The sequence below is a fragment of the Oryctolagus cuniculus genome, chromosome X (genome assembly GCF_964237555.1).
Source record: "Oryctolagus cuniculus chromosome X, mOryCun1.1, whole genome shotgun sequence".
NCBI lineage: Eukaryota > Metazoa > Chordata > Mammalia > Lagomorpha > Leporidae > Oryctolagus > Oryctolagus cuniculus.
The window spans coordinates 125,275,185-125,295,951 of record NC_091453.1 but is presented as its reverse complement, the minus strand read 5'-3'; the positions used below and the strand labels follow the sequence as shown (position 1 = coordinate 125,295,951).

Sequence of the window (20,767 nt, the reverse complement as noted above, 5' to 3'; positions counted from 1 at the left end):
GGTGGCACATAATTCAATTTATTATGTTCTGCTAAATGTAATTCCTTTAGAGCATATTATTAGTTGAAATATAATTTTGATTATAAATACTAGCAATTCATATAGCAGTAAGTTACTGGAGAAAACATACAGACTGATGGCAAAAAACCCTACTTTCTTATTATTCCTTCAGTACTTTCCATCTTATTTCATTCCAACAGAATATAATTCTCTTTTGATATCACACATTGGTGCTCCTTGTCCTGGGTTAATCACGTTTGTATAGCCAGGATCCTTTAGCTTCATTCTTCGCTTAGTTTCAAACAATGTCAATAATTAAAATGTATGCTACTAATACCCAGAATCTTATGCCTGCTTCAGTTGGAATTGTTTAAAATGGCAAGCATATTGCCAGATGGGGACTAATGGTTTTCCAATTTTCTTACAGACCTGATGAATAGGAAACAAAACTCTTCATTTGACATCAGAAGTACATATTTACATAAAATAAATGTTCTAGGCCTACACAGTTCCACTAAAGAATAAATAATATAAGAGAAACTGGAGCCATGAAAACTAGTTATTTTATTTCACTGTGTCTACATTTTGATTAAGTCATTGAAGAATTAAGATGTATCTCATTTCCAAATAAATGTAGCTTATATATTTGAATTCCTGCCATGAACATTACTTTAGGTTTCCTAAATGTATAAATCCCTATTGGTTTACACCAGAAGCAGAAGATAATAAGATGGTAGATTGAATATACACATCTAATTTCACTTCCTCTGAAACTCAACTAGGATTTACAAGGACAGAGAGAATAGGAGAGATTAAAACAGCAACAACATTTTGCAAGTTGGAAAGTAAACGAAGAAGTGATAATTGACATAGCAGAACTAAGAATACTGAATTTCCAGATGGTCTTGGTAAAAACTAAGAACCAATGAAATTTATGTTACAGAATCCTCAAAGGCTCAAGAAATGCTACTCTAGGTACTTACAGAATTGAACATGAAAGGAAGAGGTTAAAATAAAGACCAGGAGAATCTGTTGAAAAACCTTCGGATCTCTAGATCCCCTTATCCACTCTTTATCTACCTGGACTGCCACTCTCCCCACCATTGGTTCTTGCTTATAGCACTTGGCCTATTTTCTTCCTGGACTATAATTTTTTTACATTTTATTTGTTGAACTCTTTGTTTAGTAGAATCATTAAACCTTTGATTATAATAAATATTGAAAGTATGTTATTTCAAAACCTAAACTTTAAGTTAAATCAATTGTTAAATAAAACATTATAGTTCAGGCGCCCATGTTGTGGTGCAATGGGTAAGACAGGGCATGTGACAACAGCATTCCATATAAGTGTTCCAGTTTCAATCTCAGTTGCTCTGACTATGACACAGCTCCCTGCTAATGCACCAGTTACATAATTTTCTTTTTAACTGGGGAAATTCAAGATAACTGAAGAGGGAGGAGCTGCACTGACCTCAGCCACAGAAACATGACTAAAAGCCAAAGGAAGGAGCATGTTCCAGGGGACTGAGACAAATTTTCAGTGGAGAATGGGCAGAACAGAACAGAGACTCCATGGAGAAGTAAGACAGGACAGACACACAGCTGTCAAGAGCCCACTTCTGGTGACTCCTGCATTTACATGGCCAGTGTCTGGCTGGGAAAGGACTATATTTCCAGGCAAGGTCAAGAGAGTCTTCTGTAGCCTATGCCACTGGTGGCTTTGACTGAGGGATGATTATATGGTCCTCGCTTTCATTAAATCTGGCCTGGGGAACTGGAAGGGGGCTCAGCATCTACTGTACTCCCTGAAAGAAACTACATTGTTTGCCTTCCCTCCTCCACCAAAGCACCAGACTAAATCTGCTGAGGTGGGGCTGCAGTCAATCTCCATCCTGACTCAGGCAATGGCAGGCAGCTCACACCAGAAACAGGGCAGCTTACGGGGTGGAACATGGACCCAACACACCCTATGACTATGAAAGTTTAGGACATAGGCCTCAGAGCTGAGAGTCACAGTTGTGATGGGGCTCCTCTATAAACCCAAGCTGTCTGGCTGCAGAAATACAGAGCTCCCTGTGTACTGGGGACAGAGCTCACGGAGGGCTCTGGGGACACACTATAAAGTGGGTCAGTGTTCTCTATGGTGTGTGCGCCAGGGTGAGTGGGGTATGCAAGCACTCTAAGTTCACTCTAAGCCATTAATCAGCTAGTTCATCTTGGCAGAGAGAAGGACTCCAGCTCCAATATTCCCTCCCTCCACTGACAGAGCTGTTATACCATATCCATATTGAGTGGCACCAGAAAGGCTGTAATGATAAACTGGGAGAAGTTATTCAAGATAAAAAATAAAATCCATCTGCCTTTTTACATCACCTTATACAGACTCTCCTCCAATATACCAACCTAGATCCAGAGTCTCCTGAGGGTCGTAGTCTTCTTATGGGTCATTTCTTTGCCTAAATTTTCCCTGATATCAAGACAAAGTTAATGTGGCTTGAAAAGGGCCTACTAATTCTGCAGGCAGAAATTCTAGAAGTGGCCTTTAAAATCTAATATGAGAGGGCTGAGAGAGCCCAAAAGACAAAGTTCCAAATGCTGGCCAAGGCTTTCCAGCAATCTGCTGCCTCCAGTAACTCCACTGACTGCAGGAGTCCTCTGGGTTTTTGCTTCAAGTGTGGCCAAATAGGCCACTGGGCCAGAATGTGTCCCAATCCCAGAGACCCACATTTAGGGTCTCTGCCCTAAATGCCACCAAAAGGGCCACTGGGGAGTGGACTGTCCTCTTGTCCATCAAGGCAGTAGGCCATCTACCCCACCTATGCCCCGGGTTGACCTTCTAGGTCTGACTAATGAGGACTGAAGGAGCCTGGACTCCCACCACCTGACTACAGCCATCACTCCATGGGAGCCCAGGATAACTGTGATAGTAGCAGGTAGGTCAATTTCCTTCCTTATTGACAGAGAGGCAACCTTCTCAGTCCTTAACCAGTATTGGGGGCCCACCTCTGCTGCCTCAACCTCCATAGTCGGGGTGGAGGGAAAGCCTTACAGACCCCCCCTGACTCCCAACTTACTCTGCATAGTTAATGTAACACCCCTCTCCCACACCTTTCTGGTTATACCTCAGTGTCCCAGCCCCCTCCTGGGAAGAGACATATTCCATCAGTTTGATGCTCTGGTGGTTCTCACTCTCCGGCCACTGGCCCCATCCTCCAGCCTACATTCACCTCCCTTTTTATCAATTTTCTCTCAAGATGACCCTGCCCCAGACACCTTTCCTACTTCAGGGCCCCCGTCCCTTGTCAATCCACAGAGTATGAAACACCGGTCACCCTACAGTGGTGGCCCACCATCCTCCCGTCCAGATAAAATTACAAGACTCCTACACATACCCTTCGCAACCTCAATATCCCATACCACTTTCTAGCCTTCAGGAACTAAAGCCTATTGCTACTAAACTCCTCCTCCAAGGTTTATTCCATAAAGCCAGCTCCCCATATAACACACGCATCCATTCCTCCCAGCTCCTTTCAGATATTGAAGATTTATACCTCTAGGGAACCTTCTCAGACTTCACTCCCTTTGAGATCTACACTTTTCCATACCTTCTCTTATTGTCTCCCTCCTGCTTCCATACATCATGGTGAATTTCCTGATAATCTCATCTCTATTGCTCTTTTGTGTCTGTCCTGTATTCGCACTAGCCCCAGGAACATGTTACATATGGCAATTCCAGATTTAACCCACTTCCAATTCCACTCCGGCTAAATTACTTAACTCTACCTTCTGCCCCATCAAGGGCTGAACAGGCCCTATTACTCTATGCTTTGATTATGCTCAGGTCTGCTCACACAATTTTTGGGCTAGATATTCTTTATCTGGATTTGCAAGGGAACCATATTATCTCTGCCTCACAAAGGACAACACAGGATCATGTAACAATGCTTACTGGAAAGGTTGCTCAACATGGTCTTGTAAATACTATTATACTGACCCCAGGTATGGCCTCCCAGCAAAATAATTCTCTAAGGTCTTTGACCCTCGATGCAAATACTATAAGTAGGATGCCACTGGCAAAAACAGACCATTGGGTCCAACTCCCTTTAACTTTCACTATAACAGACTCCTACCTTTAGGTTTGGCAAGATGGAGTCAAGTGATTCATCATTTTATAAATGGGTTCTAACATGCAAGATCCCTACAGTGGTATAAAAATTATCAGGACTTACATCCAGCTTCTGAAAGCCCCCATGGATGTGGTGGTTGATATAGAAAAGGAGTCCTCTAAACACCTGCCCCAACTAATTAAGCCAGACAAACCCTCCTTAACATGACTACAACTCATCAATCTGTCTCTCACCCTACTTTACCAACTACCCAATTCTACTTTACCCTCTGTCCTTTACCAACAACAATGCTTCCAGGAACCTCCCACTGAGGCTATCCTACTCACTAATGTTTCTGCTTCTACAAATCCCTGTACCCCTAAGCCTCAAAAAAAATTACCAGCCTTCTTCCTCTAGATTCTGGAGAACAAAATACAATATATTGGGTCACCAACATAACAGAACAACCCAATGAGCTCATCTGTGTTATCAATATAACCATTACTTGCATCGTTTCCTTCTCTAGCCCACCTGTGGATTCATTCCTCTGCAATCATACCTCATATGCTTATATCAGCAGTTCTATACCTGGTCCATGTGTATTAGTGATCCTTTCCACCCACCTGACTTTATATGACTACTCAGAGTTCCTTTTACACATGAATCCCTCAACCCGCAAGAGACGCGCGATCTTGCTCCAGTCTTGTTTGGAATCAGCTTTGTACCTTCCCTCTCTTCAGTTATAATCTCAAGAATTACCCTAGGCCATAATGTTATCTCTATTAAATGGTTCCAAAAACAACTCCAACAACTACAAAAGGAGGTCACCAGATCCACTGAAATGTCAGCAGATGCTATTCGGGGCCTTCAAAATCAGGTAACCTTACTAGCAGATACAGTGTTACAAAATAGAGGAATTCTAGACCTTTTAATAGCTGAAAAAGGGAGGACATATATTTTTCTGGGAGAACAATGCTGCTATTATGTTAATCAGTGGGGCCAGGTAGAGCAAAATGTTAACGATTCCAACAAATTGACACATCTATTAAAGAGTTTTCCCTAGAGTCCAGGGAGTCTCATTTCTTCCCTATAGAGTTCCCTCACCACTTGGTTAATGCCACTCCTAGGACCATTGGGTGCTATTCTCACCCTGGCTTTTATACTTCCTTGTCTGTTTAAGTGCTTACATGGGGTGATAATGGAATGAACAAGAGCCTACACCAACTAGGCAGTCAACGAAATGCTACTACAGGGATATACTTGGATCCCCACCCAGGAGACCACGGCTTAAGACATCTCCCTATGACAGCAGAGAGTAACTCAACACCCCATGTCAGCAGGAAGTAGTGCTAGAAGATAGGCCACCATTCCTCCACCCCTCTTGGACTTTCTGAGCTGATATAATCCCATATAACACTTGCTTTATAAAAAACAAAAGGGGGGAATGTTAATGAAACTGGTGCCATCTTATCTGAGGTGCCATCTGAAACCTCCAGCACCATTTCAGAAGCCCAGCCTTACTTACCAGAAGTCAGGTGACTGGGTAGCCCAATCATATGCGTTGCCCTTCCCCTATTCAATGGAATTTAGTGTTCTTACTCCTTCATTTCTGCTAGACTATGTAAGATCCATTCTTCTAATTTAGGGTGCTGTTTCTCTTGTGCACAGAGAAGCAGCCTTTTTGGCTGACAATAAACCTTTCCCTTACTTCATTGTTTGGTGTGTTTTGTGGTGTCCTTTCCTTTCAATATGGACTCAACATAGACATCTATCAAATGATGACTGGGTAAAAAATTTGTGTATATACATGATGGAATATTACTCAACCATAAAGAAGAATGTTGGTTAGAATCAGCTTTGCAGATTCCTCTCTTCAGTGATGATCTTGGCACCTGCTCTAGTTCATGATGGTATGGCTATTAACTGGTCTAAAAACAGCTCCAACAACTGCAAGAGGAGGTCACCAGATTCATTTAAACTTTGGCAGATTCTATTTGGGGCCTTCAAAATCAGGTCAGCTCACTAGCGGATATAGTGTTACAAAACAGACGAGCTCCATTGCTGACATTTGCAACAAAATGGATGCAATTGGAAATCATTGTGCTATGTGAAATAAGCCAGGCCCTGAAAGACAAATATCATGTTTTCTTTTATTTATAGTAGCTTATATACAGAGAAGGGATAAAAATTCTGTGGATGTCAGATCATTTGGTATACAGTTATAAATATTGTTTAACTAAATCATGCCATGTAAATGAGAACATTTTCTTGTTTCACATGCTAAGAAAAAGATATGAAAAAGACATGGAAGGTGCAGAATAATGAGTATGCTTGGGATACTAGTAATTATTTTTTCTTAAGTTCAGTGTTGGTCATAAATGTTATCACAAAAAACTCATTGATCTGTACACTTATGTGTGTTTCATGGTACGTATATTGTATTTTAATATAATGTTTAATTAAAAACAGTTCTTTTAATTATATCTTCTACAAGAAAATTATGTTATTTACTGCATAGGTATCTGGAAAGTAAATGTATTTTTCTAGGACGGATTAGCTTCCTCTCTGTTTTGCCTGGATACTTATTTCCATGCTTTTGCTAAATATTATTGTTGGTTATCTGAGAAGGGATTCATTTTTTATCTTTGTTTTTCTCTATTATTAACTGCTGGTTATTTTTACACCTCATTTATTTCTACATGAGAAATTATGGTTTTACATTTTGAGATTTGTTTGTATATATATATAGTCCTACATCACCCTAGTCAGTGTCTCACCAGGAGCAACTTCAATTCTTTTTTTAAAAATATTCATTTATTCACTAATTCATTCATTTACTTCAATTTGGAAGGCAGAGTGACAGAGGGAGAAGGAGACAGAAAGAGAGATCTTCCATTCACTGGTTTACTATGAAAATGGTTGCAGCAGCTGGGGCAGGGCCTAACTGAGACCAGGAGCTAAGAATTCCAGCCTAGTTTCCCACAAAAGTGGCAGAGGCCCAAGTATTTGGGACATGATTTGCTGCTTTCTCAGGCATATTAGCAGAAAGCTGGATTGGATGTGGTGTAGCTGTTCTTGGGCTGGTGCTCTGATATAGAGTGCTGTTACAGCAAGGCATGGCTTAACCTGTTCCACAGCAACACAGGCTACAGCAGCATCAATTCTGAGAACTCTGCCTTATTATAATGGTTGTTATTGCTACCAGTCTTCTTAAGGATTTTTAAATTTTTCCTAATGAAACACCAAAAACTGGAAAATTCATGATTTCAAATAAAATCAATTTCATGTACAATTTTTGCTAATAGGCAGTAATATTTGTGTGTGTGTGTTTAATGAATCTATTAGTAGTTACATAGGCTGTGAACAGGAAATTAATGCCATAATTAGCTCTTAAGTATGGCATGTTGCACAATATAATCATTTTTTTCATTTTTGATTTTCAGGTCCTAAAACTACCTTACCTGTCTTCTCTCACCAATCCTCACTTCAAACATGTATCAGTGAATTACTGAAAAATTTGGTAACTTGAGTTTTTCCAAAGGGTAAAATGATATAATCTACATAAAATCATCATAGAAATTGCATGCCCGGTAAGTGATTAGTTATGAAATATAACTACTTCGCTTCTTCATAGTTGTGAACTGGTAGTTGTAGTGAAACTTGAATACCATTGTTATTCTGATGAGTAAAAATAAAATAATCATCTGCATCAGCCAGGGGTCTGGGAGAAATTGAAAGGTAAAATGACTTATGCCGTATTTGAATGTTTACTAAGGTCAATACAAATGGGCTGTATGAGCTTAACACTGCATGCCAGACTTACTACTGTTCAAACAGTGAATCATCAGCAACTGAACAACCTTACTCCTGGCTAATACACTGGGCCTTATCAGCCACTTGGACCACAGACAAGTCAGAGCATGAAGCCAAAAATCCCTCCTATTGGATGGGTAGTATTACTCTTCACTAAAAATGAGATGATTTCACACATTCTTTATATATTTATAAGTAATTTCTGGTGAAGAAATTATAGTGACACTAATGAATATGAATTAAATGGTGTAAAAAAGAACATAGTGATAATATAAACATATCTGTTTTACATTTTTAGATTACAAAATATTCTAAATATTATCAGCTTATTCAAAAAGAAATGATCCTATGTTACAAAATTATTTTACATTGAAATGGTCTGTGACAATTTAATGAAACTGTATTATGCTTAATAAGATCTTGTTCATCCCCTAATATAGCAACTAATGAATTATATAGTCCAGCTTTTCTGTTCTTTGGAAAACTATGTTGCCCCTTTCACAAGATGTTTGGGAAAGGATATGATAAAAATGATGCTTCATTTTATGTCAACTTGATTGTATTAAGGAATACCCAGATAACCAGTAGATTAATTCTGGGTGTGTCTGTGACTTTTCCTGGAAGAGATTAGCAGTTGCATTTGTAGATTAAGTAATGAAGATCTCCTTCACCAGTGTGGGTAGTTATCATCCAATCTGTTATGAACCCAAAAAGGAAAAAGAAAAGTGGAGGAAGGATGAATTCACTCTCCCTTTGAGCTGAGACATGCCATCTTTTCCTGCCCTGGCATGTCAGTAATCTGGTTCTGAAGTTGGACTAGAACTTGCATAATAGGCTTCCTGGTTTTCAAGTCTGCAAATATGGTCTGGGACTTACACCATTCATTCATCTGGCTCTCAGTCCTTCAGACTTAGATTAGAGCTCTACTACTGGCTTTCTTGAGCGTCCAGCTTACAGATGACAGATTGTGGGATTTTTTAGCTTCTATAATCATGTAAGCCAATCCCTCATAACAAAACTCTGGACAAGAAACATGCTGATTGTTTTTATATTTTATGATTCCCTATTCACTAGACCATCTTTCCTCTACCATTCTTATTGTCTTTTAGATTATTCCATTTGTATGACTATACCTACAGGTTTCAAGATGAAGCTTAAGATAATCATCTTGCTACATATCCTTATTGTTAAACATGTTTAAATAATACTATTAAAAAGACTATATAGCACATTCACTTTTGGACTACCTTTTATCAGCGCCCTCAACTCTCATTTTGCAAAGGTTCATGTTATTTAGACGGTTGAGGTCTAAAATCATATTTTTGGCAGGCCTTCATGTCCTCATTATAAGTCTTTGTCATGAGGGCCTCCTGAAATGTTAGTACCTACATAACTTCAGATAACAGAAAAAGAGAAATTTTAGTTCACAGTAAGAATTTCTAGGTGCTGGAGTTGTGGCACAACAAGTTAAGCTGCCTCCTGCAATGCTGGTATCCCACAGGAGTGCTGATTCAAGTACAGGCTGTTCCACTTCTGATCCAGCTCCCTGCTAATGTGCCTGGGAAAGCAGTGGAGGATGATACAAGTGCTTGGGCTCCTGCAACCCAGGTGAGATACAGAATGGCCCAGTCATGATCATTGTGGCCATTTGGGGAGTGAACCAGCTTATGGAAGATCTCTCTCACTCTCTTTGTCTGTCTGTCTGTCTGTATCTGTCTGTCTGTCTGTCTCTCTCTCTCTCCATAATTCTGCCTTTCAAATAAATAAGTAAATTTTTAAAAGAAAAAAAAAGAATTCTTGATCTCTTGGCAGTTAATTAAGTTGCCAAAAAAAATTAGACTTTTATACTTACATGGTATATGATAGACACAGAATTTGCTGTTTTGATACAATGACTGCTTTTGGATTTCAGTAGTTTTTCAGTTTCTAAGTGCATTTTCTACATGATTAATTAATTCTCTTGTCAAATCTGAGTTATAGGAATATTAAGTGTGTATTAGTACATATTTTTGACAATGTCAAAAATGAAAATTCACATTAAAACCTGAATTGCCTTTTCTGCCATGCACATGTTATTCAGAAAATGTTCTTTTTCATTATTACTACTACTTCTATTATTATGTCTAGTACTATCAGCTCCAATAACACTACTGTTATTCTATTAGTAACATAAGGATATGTTCAGTTAATACAGGGTGTGGTGGCTGGTTTGTTTTTTATATACACAGTAGAGTATATTCTGCTTATTATTATTAAACTAGTAAACTTTCCTATTTTCTGTCACATTCAATAGATATACATGCCACGGTAGATGATGCTTTTCCTACAAATTCAAACATCATGGTTGTTTCAGTTACATGAGAGTTAAGGGGATTTATTGGGTTGCCAAGGATTAGCTCTCTTGATTTTTGCCATCTAACATTCAAAATGCATACATAATAAATGAATGAAGTCAGAATACAATGATGATGTAACCTAGAATATGTGTATATAATATGTATATTAAAGATATATAATAGCCAGGTGATATCACAGAAAATGCAAAGTAGGAGACTCCAAGGATCCATTTCACTAAGGACATAATGTTCAAGGTGGCAAAATTTCTCAGAATCAACTTTTCTAAAACTATGAAACTTCATAAAAGAGTTAAAATTACCAGAAGAAATCATGAATGTAAAAAGAACCTGCTGGGCCAGCACTGTGGCATACTATGTTAGTGCCCATACTATGTTAGTGTGTCTGCTGCTCCTCTTCCAGCTCAGCTCTTGCTAATGGCCTGGGAAAGCAGTGGAAGAGGATCCAAGTGCTTGGGCCCCTGCACCCACATGGGAGACCTGGAAGAAGCTCCTGGCTCCTGGCTTCAGATCTTCCTAGCTCTGGTCATTGCAGCCATTTAGAGAGTGAACCAGTGGATGGAAGACCTCTCTCTCTGCGTTTCTCTCTCTATGTCTGTAACTCTATCTCTCAAATAAATCTTTTTTAAAAAATAATCAAGATTAGTTTTAAAACAACAACTAAAATAAAGAACCTGCTAAATTTTGTTAAGAAAATGCAATGATATTTTTACTTATTTGCCAATAACCCCCTGATAATGCTAAAATCAGATTGCCTTGGAGATGGCAGCCATGATCCTGGTATGGGTTGTCAGTGGTAGAGAGTGTATTAATGATTTTATAAAGAATTTTGGTCATGTTATTTGAACTGTCAGTTCCCTGAGAGATTAAATTAGAGACTGAATTTTATTTCACTCTCCTTGTAATTGTCTCATGACAGAAGCAGCTTTCTGGGTGGCATTCTTCAAAAGCATTTAAAGGCATATACAACCCACAACCATAAGGTAAGATACAATAGACAAGATAAGCATCAGATAGTTGAAAAACCCTACAGAGATGGAAGGAGATGCATGGGAGAATAAGTCCTTCAAAAATGTTCCCCTTATACCAAGGTGTCTAAAAAACCATGCACTTCCCCAGAACTAGATTTATGCTCAAAAATACCTGGGAGAGAGTAAGATTTCACTCTTGGTTCATACTTACGTTCTACCTAAACAAAAAGTGAATTTATAGAATTATAAACATTGCAAACACTGAAGGAATGCCCCCAAACACTGATAATCTGCAAAGTGTATGAGAGCATTTCTTTTCTTTTCTTTTTGGCTCCAGGCACTTAAGAGAATCTCTTCCAAATAACTACAGGAAGACTAAGCAGATGGAACAGAAATTTCAATGAGCACATACAACAAATTTTATAACACTTACCAAAATAATTTATAAAAGTCACTAAACAAACCTACAACCATAACCTACAATAAGTAGCAACGAAAAATGCTAGCAAAAGGAGAGAATCAGATATCCAGAAATAGTATAATACATTAATGTTCAGCTTTCAACAACAAAAAATACACACAACCTGCAAAGAAATAAGAAAACAGCACATTCATATAAAAAAAGAAACTAACAGAAGCCATATTTGAGGCAATATACATAAATTATTAGACAAAGATTTAAAATCAATAGTCTTAAATATGGCCAAAGAGTGGAAAACTAGAGGCAACTAGAAGAAAATCATGTTTCAACACATGGAGAATAGCAATAAAGAGAGAAAATGTGAAAAAAAATATGGAGCTGAATAATACAATAACAGAAATTACAAATTCACTAGAGTGGATGAAGTTTAAAGTTGAATAGCTGAAGGAAGAATAAGCAAACTTAAAGAGAGGTAAATTGAAAGCATCTAATCTGAAGTCAGGAAGAATTAAAACAAAAATAAGTAGAAATTCTGGGACCTGTAGGACAATATCAAACATACAGATATACTTTAAGTGAGTTATAGATGCAGAAGAGGAGAAATGTGAAGAAAGAATATTTGAAGAAATAATTAATGATAAATTTTCAAATTTGATTCAAAGCACGAATCTAGATACCCAAGAAACTCACTGAAAACTAAGCAGGAAAAAGGCAAAAGAGATCCACATGGAGGCATAGTATAGTCAAATTTTAGGAATGCAATGAGTATCATTGTTGCAGTTGATTTCTCAACAATGTTGCAGTGGATTCGTTTCTGAGAGGAGGAGCGTGGTGGGGGCAAGAGGTGCGGAGTCACCACACAGACCCTGGGAGTTGGGTGAAAGCAGACTTGAGTCAAGCAGCCCCGCAGACTTGTTTATTTGAGTTAATACAACAGCTTATATAGCGAAGACCAGCCAATCCAGTCAAGGGGCGGTCTATGGCCCAACCAATCACAGCCTGTTGCCAGGCAGTTTCCAAAGCCATCTAATCACAGCCTGTTGCCAGTCAGGCTCTTGTCGCCAGGCAGTTTCTGAAACCACCCAATCACGGCCTGCTGTCAGTCAGGCTCTGTTGTCATGTGGTTTCCTCTGTTGTCACGTGGTTTCTGAAGCCATCCAATCACAGCCTGTTGCCAGGCAGTTTCTGTCATCAGAGGCCATCTTGGCATGACTTTTCACCTCAGCAGCCATCTTGGCATGAACTTTTCACCTCAGTGGCCATCTTGATATGACATTTTCACCTCATTCCACCAGCTGTAAGAGGATCAGATGATTTTGTATCCTATACCATGGAGGTCAGAATGCAGTGGGATGATATATTCAAAGTTCTGACAGATAAGAAATAGTAAAACTGTAAACCAAGGATTGTATATATAGCAAAAATAACCATCAAAAATGGAAGGAAAATTAGACATTTCAAGATCAATAAAAACAAAAATTTCTCTGCTAGCACACCTGCCCTAAAGAAATGAAAAAAATGCCTTTCAAAGTTGAAATGAGTAACATTAAATATTAACATGAAATCATAGAAATAAGAAAGAAACTGATAAAGGTAACTATGTAGTTAATAGTAAAGCCCAAATCTTGTGTTTTATGACTTACAAAACATGTACATAAAACAGTGATTATAATCTTACATTAATGGGCACAGAATGGGTAAAGATTCATGACAATGACAGTAAAAACAGGGCCACAGAATAGGAGCCTTATTGAAACTAACTTGGCATTAATTCAAACTAGATTGCTATATTTTAAGATGCTAATTGTAATTCACAAAGTCATAACAAAGAAAATAACTAAAAATATGCCAACAAGAAAATCAAACTAGTATACTAGATAAAAATTAACACAAAAGGAGGCAGTAATAAAGGAACTGAGGGAACAAAAGGTATAACACAGAGAGAAATAATAAAATGGCATGAGCAATTGATTCTTTGTTAGTAATTCCTTAGGAAGTAAAAAATTCAACTCTAATTACACAATAGAGAGAACATATGGCTTTAAAAACATATTGCAGAGCCAGTGTTGTGGCATAGCAGGTTAAGCATCCACCTGGGATGCTGACCTCCCATATGTGTACTTGTTCAAGCCCCAGCTGCTCCACTTCTGATTCAGCTCCCTGCTAATGCACCTGCAAAACCAGAAGATGGCCCAAGTGCTTGGTCCTTTGCACCCACAGGGGAGACCTGGAAGAAATCCCTGGCTCCTAGCTTCAGCCTGGCCGAGGCCTGGCTGTTGTGGCCATTTCGGGAGTGCACCAGTGGAGGATAGAAGAAATGGCTCTCTCTCTCTCACTCTCTCTCACTCTCTCCCTCCCTCCCTGCCTCCCCCTTTCTCTGTAACTCTACCTTTCAAATAAATAAAATAAATATTTAAAATAAAAATGACACAATTGTATGTTGTTTCTAATGTTTCACTACAAACAGAAAGGAAAATGATAGGGAAAATAATCCAAGAAAATAGTATATGAAAGATAATGAATGTGGCTATACACATATCAAACAAAATAGACTTTAAATTTAAAAATTACAGAGATAACAAAAGGCTTTCTGTGTCTTTACATACATTATATATCTTGGTGTAAAAGGAAAATCTATCAAGATGATATAAAAATTATAAACATATACATACCTAACAATTATAAACATATGTAACAAGTATAAAAGGAAAATTTATGACATGTTCTCATTCATATGTGGAATTGAAAACAGTTGATTTCATAGAAGTTAAGATAATAATGTGGGCAGGCCCTGTAGTGCACTGGAATAAGCCAATGCCTGAGATACCAGCATCCAATATGAGCGCAGATTTGAGTCTAAGCTGCTCCACTTCCAATCTAGCTGCATGCTAATAAGCCAGAGAAAGCAAAGGAAAATAGCCCAAGTACTTGGGCCTCTGCCATCCATGTGGGAGATTTGGATGGAGTTCTAAACCACTGTCTTTGGCCTGGCCCAGCCTTGGCTCTTGCAGCCATTTTAGAAGATAATCAACAGCTAGAAGATTTTCTCTCTCTCTCTCTCTCTCTCTCTCCCTCCCTCCCTCCCTCCCTGTGTGTCTTTTCATCTCTCTATGTACCTCTGCATATCAAAAAAATAAACATTGCATTTATCTATTTTCATTTTGCTTGAAAGGCATAAAGACATATAAATAGAAACACAGGAAAACAGGGAGATCTTCCATCCACTGGTTCATTCCTCAAATGGATGCAACAGCAAAGAATAGTTCAGACTAAAGCCATGAGTGGAGAACTCAATCTGGGACTCTCACATGGATAATAGGGATACAACTACTCAGACTATCACCTGCTACCATCTATGGTGCACATTAGAGGGAAACTGCAATTGAGATCAAAATCAGAACTCAAGATGGAGGCATCCCAAGCAGTGTCTCAGACAGAGCCAAAGACCTGTTCCTACACCACAATTCTTTTATTTTTATTTTTTGAAAAACAATATTGATTTATTTTACAGGCAGAATTAGAGAAAAGGGAGACAGATGGAGTTGGAGTTGGAGTTGGAGTTGGAGTTGGAGATGGAGATGGAGGAGATGGAGATGGAGGACATGGAGATGGAGGAGATGGAGATGGAGGAGAAGGAGGAGGAGGAGGAGGAGATGGAGGAGATGGAGGAGATGGAGGAGATGCAGGAGATGCAGGAGATGCAGGTGGGGGTGGGGATGGAGGAGGAGGAGGAGGAGGAGGAGGAAGAGGAGGAGATGGAGAAATAGATATATTTTATCTGCTTGTTCACTCAACCAGATGGGCCAAGCAGAAGCAAGGAGCTAGCGACTCATCAGAGTCACCCACAAGGGTGCAGGGACACAAGCACTTGAGCTATCTTCTGCTGCTTTCCTATGTGCATTAGCAGGGAGATGCATCAGAGGTGGAGCAGCTGGGACTCAAACCGGCATCCATACAGGATGTTGACATTGCAGACTGTGGTTTAACCCACTGTGCCATAACATTGGCCCCAAACACTCCACAATTCTTAAGTGGAATAATCAGTGTTGGATCTGTGGCTTCCATTCACCATTATTTTAGTTCTTGGGGTACTGTTGATAACTTCAATAGGGTGACAACTTTTCTCTCATAAAGGCATTCAGCAGTGTACAGCACAAGGTGGGTGGATGTAATAAGTACCACTACGAGGTGAGTGGCCTGCAGGTTATTTTGTTGACTATTTTGGGCATGGTAATAATACCCATGTGCTATGCATGATACTGGTTCTGGGAACGTACATTGTGAAGTGACACCCTTCACCCTCTGCTAAACTATACACAGAAACACCAAGTCCCTACCCTCCCTGCTTACAGAATAAAGTGAAGGGATGAAGTTTTGGTTATACTGCAGTCTGCAATGTGGGCATTCCATATGCCTGCTGGTTCGAGTCCCAGGTGCTCTGCTTCCAATCCAGCTCCCTGCTAATCAGCCTGGGAAAACAGCAGAAGGTGGCCCAATTAGTTAGGTCCCTACCACCTATAAGTTAGACCTAAACTGCTTTCCAGGCTGCAGGCCTTGGCCTGGCCCTGCCACAGCCACTACAGCCATTTGTAGTATGTGAACCAGCTGACGGAAAATTGGTCAGCCCCTCTCCCTCTCCCTCCCTCCCTCCCTCTCTCTAACTCTGCTTTTGAAATAAATACATTAACATTTTTAAAAATTTATATTTATCTTTATTTTATATAAAGGTAAAAAGACTTACAGATAGAAAACACAAAATCAGAGAGATTTTCCATCTGCTGGTTCACTACCAAAAGGCTGTAAGAGCCAGGGCTGTCCCAGGTCAAAGCCAGGTGTCAGAAACTCAGTCTGGGTCTCCTACATGCATAATAGGGACACTATTATTTGTATATTCACCTGCTTCCTCCAAGGTACACATTTTTAGGAAGCTGGGATTGAGAACAGAGCCAGAACTCAAATTTCAGCATTCTGATATGGGATGGAGACATCCGAACATGTGTCTCACCCACAGTCCCAAATACTTGCTCCCACACACTATTCCATTTTAAGAGAGTAATCATTGTTGGATTTGTGGCTTCTACTCACCAGTACATTAGTTCTTGGAGTACTGTTGGTAAGTTTGATTAGGGTGACCATTTTTGCCCTTATATGGGCATTCAGCAGTATGCAGCAGCACATGGTGGTAGGTGTGATAAGCACCACTGTGAGGTAGGTGGCCTGCAGGGGACTATGCTGCCTATTTGGGGCATAGTGACACTGCCCATGCACTATACCTTGAATGGGTTCTGAAAACTTAAAGTGGTGGCACTTTACCCTCTGCTAACATATACCCAGAAACACCAATCCTTCTGTTCCCTGCTTACAAGATAAGTGTAAGGAGGAATTCGGATGCTGGCCTTGTGGTACAGTGGGTTATGCCACAACTTGCAATATCAGCATCCTATATCAGCGCCTGTTAGAGTCTAAGCAGCTCTAATTTCTTTTTTTAAGATTTATTTATTTATTTGAAAGTCAAAGAGAAAGTTACACCAAGTGAAGAGAGGCAGAGAGAGAGAGAGAGAGAGAGAGAGGTCTTCCATCCACTGGTTCACTCCCCAATTGGCCACAACGGCTGGAGCTGCACTGATCTGAAGCCAGAAGCCTCCTCCGGGTCTTCCCATGCAGGTACTGGGGCCCAAGGACTTGGGCCATCTTCTACTGCTTTCCCAAACCATAGCAGGGGGCTGGATCAGAAGTAGATCAGCCAGGACATGAACCAGCGCCCATATGGAATGCCGGCATTGTAGGCAGTGGCTTTACCTACTAGGCCACAGCACCAGACCCTAAGCTGCTCCACTTTCAATTCAGTTCCCTGATAGTATGCCTGGGAAAACAACAGAAGATGGCCTAATTAATTCGATCCCTGGTATCCTGGCATAGCAAGTTAAGCTGCTGCCTGTGATGCTGGCACCTGATATGAGCACTGGTCCTGGTCTTGGCTTCTCTATTTCCAATCTAGCTGCCTGCTAAAATACCAAGAAAAGTAGAAGATGGCCCAAATAATTATGTCCCTGCCACCCATATGAGAGACTTAAATTGCATTCAAGGACCCAGCCTTTGGCCTGGCACTGGCATGGCCATAATGGCCATTTGGAATATGAACGCTGATGGAAGAGTTCCCTTTATCTCTTTCTGTAGTTCTACCTTTCAAGTCAATTTTTTAAAATTACATTTATCTATTTTCAGGTTTTTTTTGAATGGTAAAAGACATCAAATATAAAAAAGAGAGATCTTCCATCTTCTGGTTTACTTCCTAAATGGGTTCAAGAGCCATGGCTGGCCCAGGACAAGTCATGAATCTGAAATTCAGGTGGGTCTGTTACACTGGTATACAAACTATCACCTAATACCTCCCTGGGTGCACATTAGCAGCCAGCTGGAATTGGCAGCTGAGCTTGAAATCAAACACAGGCATTCCAAAATGGGATGGAGGCATTCCAAGCAGTGTCACACTCCCAATTCCAAACACCTGTCCACACACTATAAGTTGGGTAATCAGTGTGGGATTTGTGACTTCCAATCACCAGTATATTAGTCCCTTTGGTGCCTTTGGTAACTTCTGATTAGGGTGACCATTTTTGCCCTTATAAGGGCATTGAGCAGTGCACAGCACATGGTGGGTGGGTGTGTCAAGTACCATTATGAGGTAGGTGGCCTGCAGCTGATTCAGTTGCCTATTTTGGGCATAGTGAAAGCGCCCATGAACTGTGCATCATATGGGTTCTGGAAATGTACATCAGGAAGTGATGTCCTTCACCCTCTGCTAACATGTACACAGAAGCAACAAGTTGCTTTCATCCTTCCTTATATGATAAAATGTAAGGAGGAAGAAGTACCTGGGCCAGCATCATGGTACAGTAAGGTAAGCTTTTGCCTGGGGCGCCACCATTCCATATCTGCACCATTTCAAGTTCCGGCTTCTCAACCTCAAATCCAGCTCCCTGTTACTGTGCTAGGAAAGCAGTGGAAGATTAACCAATTAGTTAGGCTCCTGCGTGCCATGTGGGAGAGTTAAATGCAGTTTCAGTATCCTGGCTTCATCCTGGCCAGGCCAGACATGTGTAGCGATCATAGGATCATAGGAGTAAGAATTATGTCTATTTATTTGTGTGTGTGTGTGCATTTGTACTTTTAAAATTTCCTTTTTTTAAGTTTTCATTTTATTTGAAAGGCACAAAGACACATAGAAAGAAAGAAAAACAGGGAGATCTTATATCCACTGGTTCACTCTTCAAATGGTTGCAACAGCTAGGGCTGGCCAAGGCCAAAGCCAAGAGTCAGGAAGTTAGTCTGGGTGTGTGATGTGGATCATTGGGGCACAATTACTGAAATATCACTTGCTGCCACCAGGGTGCACTTGATCAGGAAGCTGGAATTGGGAGCAGAGCTGGAAATCAAACCCAAACAATCCAATGTGAGCTGGGGGCATCCCAAGCCAATTGCCACCAACAGCTCCATATATCTGCCCCAACATACTTTTCATAAGTAGAGTAATCACTGTGGGATTTGTGGCTTCCATGAACTATTACATTAGTCCTTGGGTACTGCTGGTATCCCACTTGAGTATCAGTTTCACTCCCAGTTGTTCTACTTCCAATCCAGCTCCCTGGTAATGTGCCTGGGAAAGCAGTGGAATACGACTCAAGTAATTCAGCCCCTGCCACCCATGTGGGAGACCTGGAAGGTGTTTCAGACTCCTGGCTTTGACCTGGCACACACGCATGTGATTTCTCTTTCTCTCTCTCTCTCTCTCTCTAATAAATATAATTACAAAAACAGGAAGAACTTTATGTTCAAAGCTCCATCCTCACTCAGTCCTTTACTTCCATGTCTGCCTAACGGTGGACCTGTTGGTATGATGCTAACCCATTCAGGACCATTTCCCTCCCTTGTCACACACCTGATTCTTCCCTTCATTCCTCCCCCACCATCACAAAACTCACAAGAAATGAATCTTTCACATCAGGTTTCTTTTTATTTGTATCACCATATCACCATCACATTGGTGAAAAATTCAGTGTTTACATGATTGGCCACGTAACATTAGCAAATATTTCTCAGTTACCCTGGCCATCACTTGAAACTGTAGAGTTCTCCACATTCTTTTTTTCTTCCTTGGGGTCACTTTTATTGAGCTTTTCATTCAGTCGATGATAATGGCCAAATAGTGTTGTTCCTTTGGTCTTCTTAGTTTTCTTCACAGGAGTGCTGGTCTTCTCACGAACTTTCTTATTTGGAGTCCCCTGAAGTGGTCTTTTTGCCTTTCCTGTGGTCTTCAGGCCCTTAAATGACAACAGAGAAGTCAGAAGGGCATTGATTAAAGATGAGGTATGCGTGGGTAAGGGTTTCACGAGAGCGTGTAGACTGGGGAGGGGGATTTTGCCAGGCAAGGAAACAGCAAGAATGTTGAGGGAGATTGAGGGAGAAAATATCAGTGGGGAAAGTGGGGGGGAGCTTAGTTATGGTAATCTTACCTTGCCAACACCTCTGGATTTAGACTGATATGGGGTCTTCACCTTCGGTTTTGTACTTGCTGTTGGCTGTTTCATATTCACACCAGACTCCTGTGCCTTCTGTACCACTTTACCCATAATGAAGGTAGTCAGTCTACTGCAGTTTATGATTGTCCTATATATACACTTCCCAGACAATGAGTGGCCCCACCCTTCATTTTTGATTGTCCAGCCAGGCACACTGCAGCCAAACATGGCTAAAAGGAGTTCCACAGACACCACAAAGCAATATAGGTGCTTTGTAAGGGGAATGAGGTTGAGGTAAATGCTGGGGATATGAAGAAGTGGCTTAGACATCAAAATCTACCAGTATTGATCCATTTCTGGAACCCATATGATGTGCAGTGCACATGTATATCCCCATGCCCAAATTAGGTAATGCTCACCAAAAGGCCCACCTACCTCACAGTGGTACTTGTTACACCCACCCAACCATGTGTTGTACACTGCTGAATGCCCATATAAGGGCAAAAATGGCCATCATATTAAAAGTTGCCACCAGTACCCAAGGACTATTGTACTTGTGAATAGAAGCCACAAAATCCACACT

General features: G+C 40.3%; 1 protein-coding gene across 1 annotated transcript; it reads right to left on the bottom strand.

Annotated features, from left to right (window-relative positions):
• Positions 1-19,657: 19,657 nt before the first annotated feature.
• Positions 19,658-20,323, bottom strand: LOC127487101 (uncharacterized protein CXorf51A). Its single transcript, XM_051831604.2, has 2 exons — positions 20,179-20,323; positions 19,658-19,986 (listed from the first exon to the last, which is right to left on the bottom strand). The coding sequence occupies exons 1-2, from the start codon at positions 20,293-20,295 to the stop codon at positions 19,762-19,764; spliced, it is 342 nt and encodes a 113-aa protein (XP_051687564.1). The 5' UTR covers positions 20,296-20,323; the 3' UTR covers positions 19,658-19,761.
• Between the last annotated feature and the right edge of the window lie 444 nt (positions 20,324-20,767).

Coding starts and splice junctions, on each gene's coding strand:
- LOC127487101 (XM_051831604.2), bottom strand. CDS start 20,295: ATGGGTAAAGTGGTACAGAAGGCACAGGAGTCTGGTGTGAATATGAAA. Junction 19,987..20,178: donor AATCCAGAGGTGTTGGCAAG/GTAAGATTACCA, acceptor TTGTCATTTAAG/GGCCTGAAGACCACAGGAAA.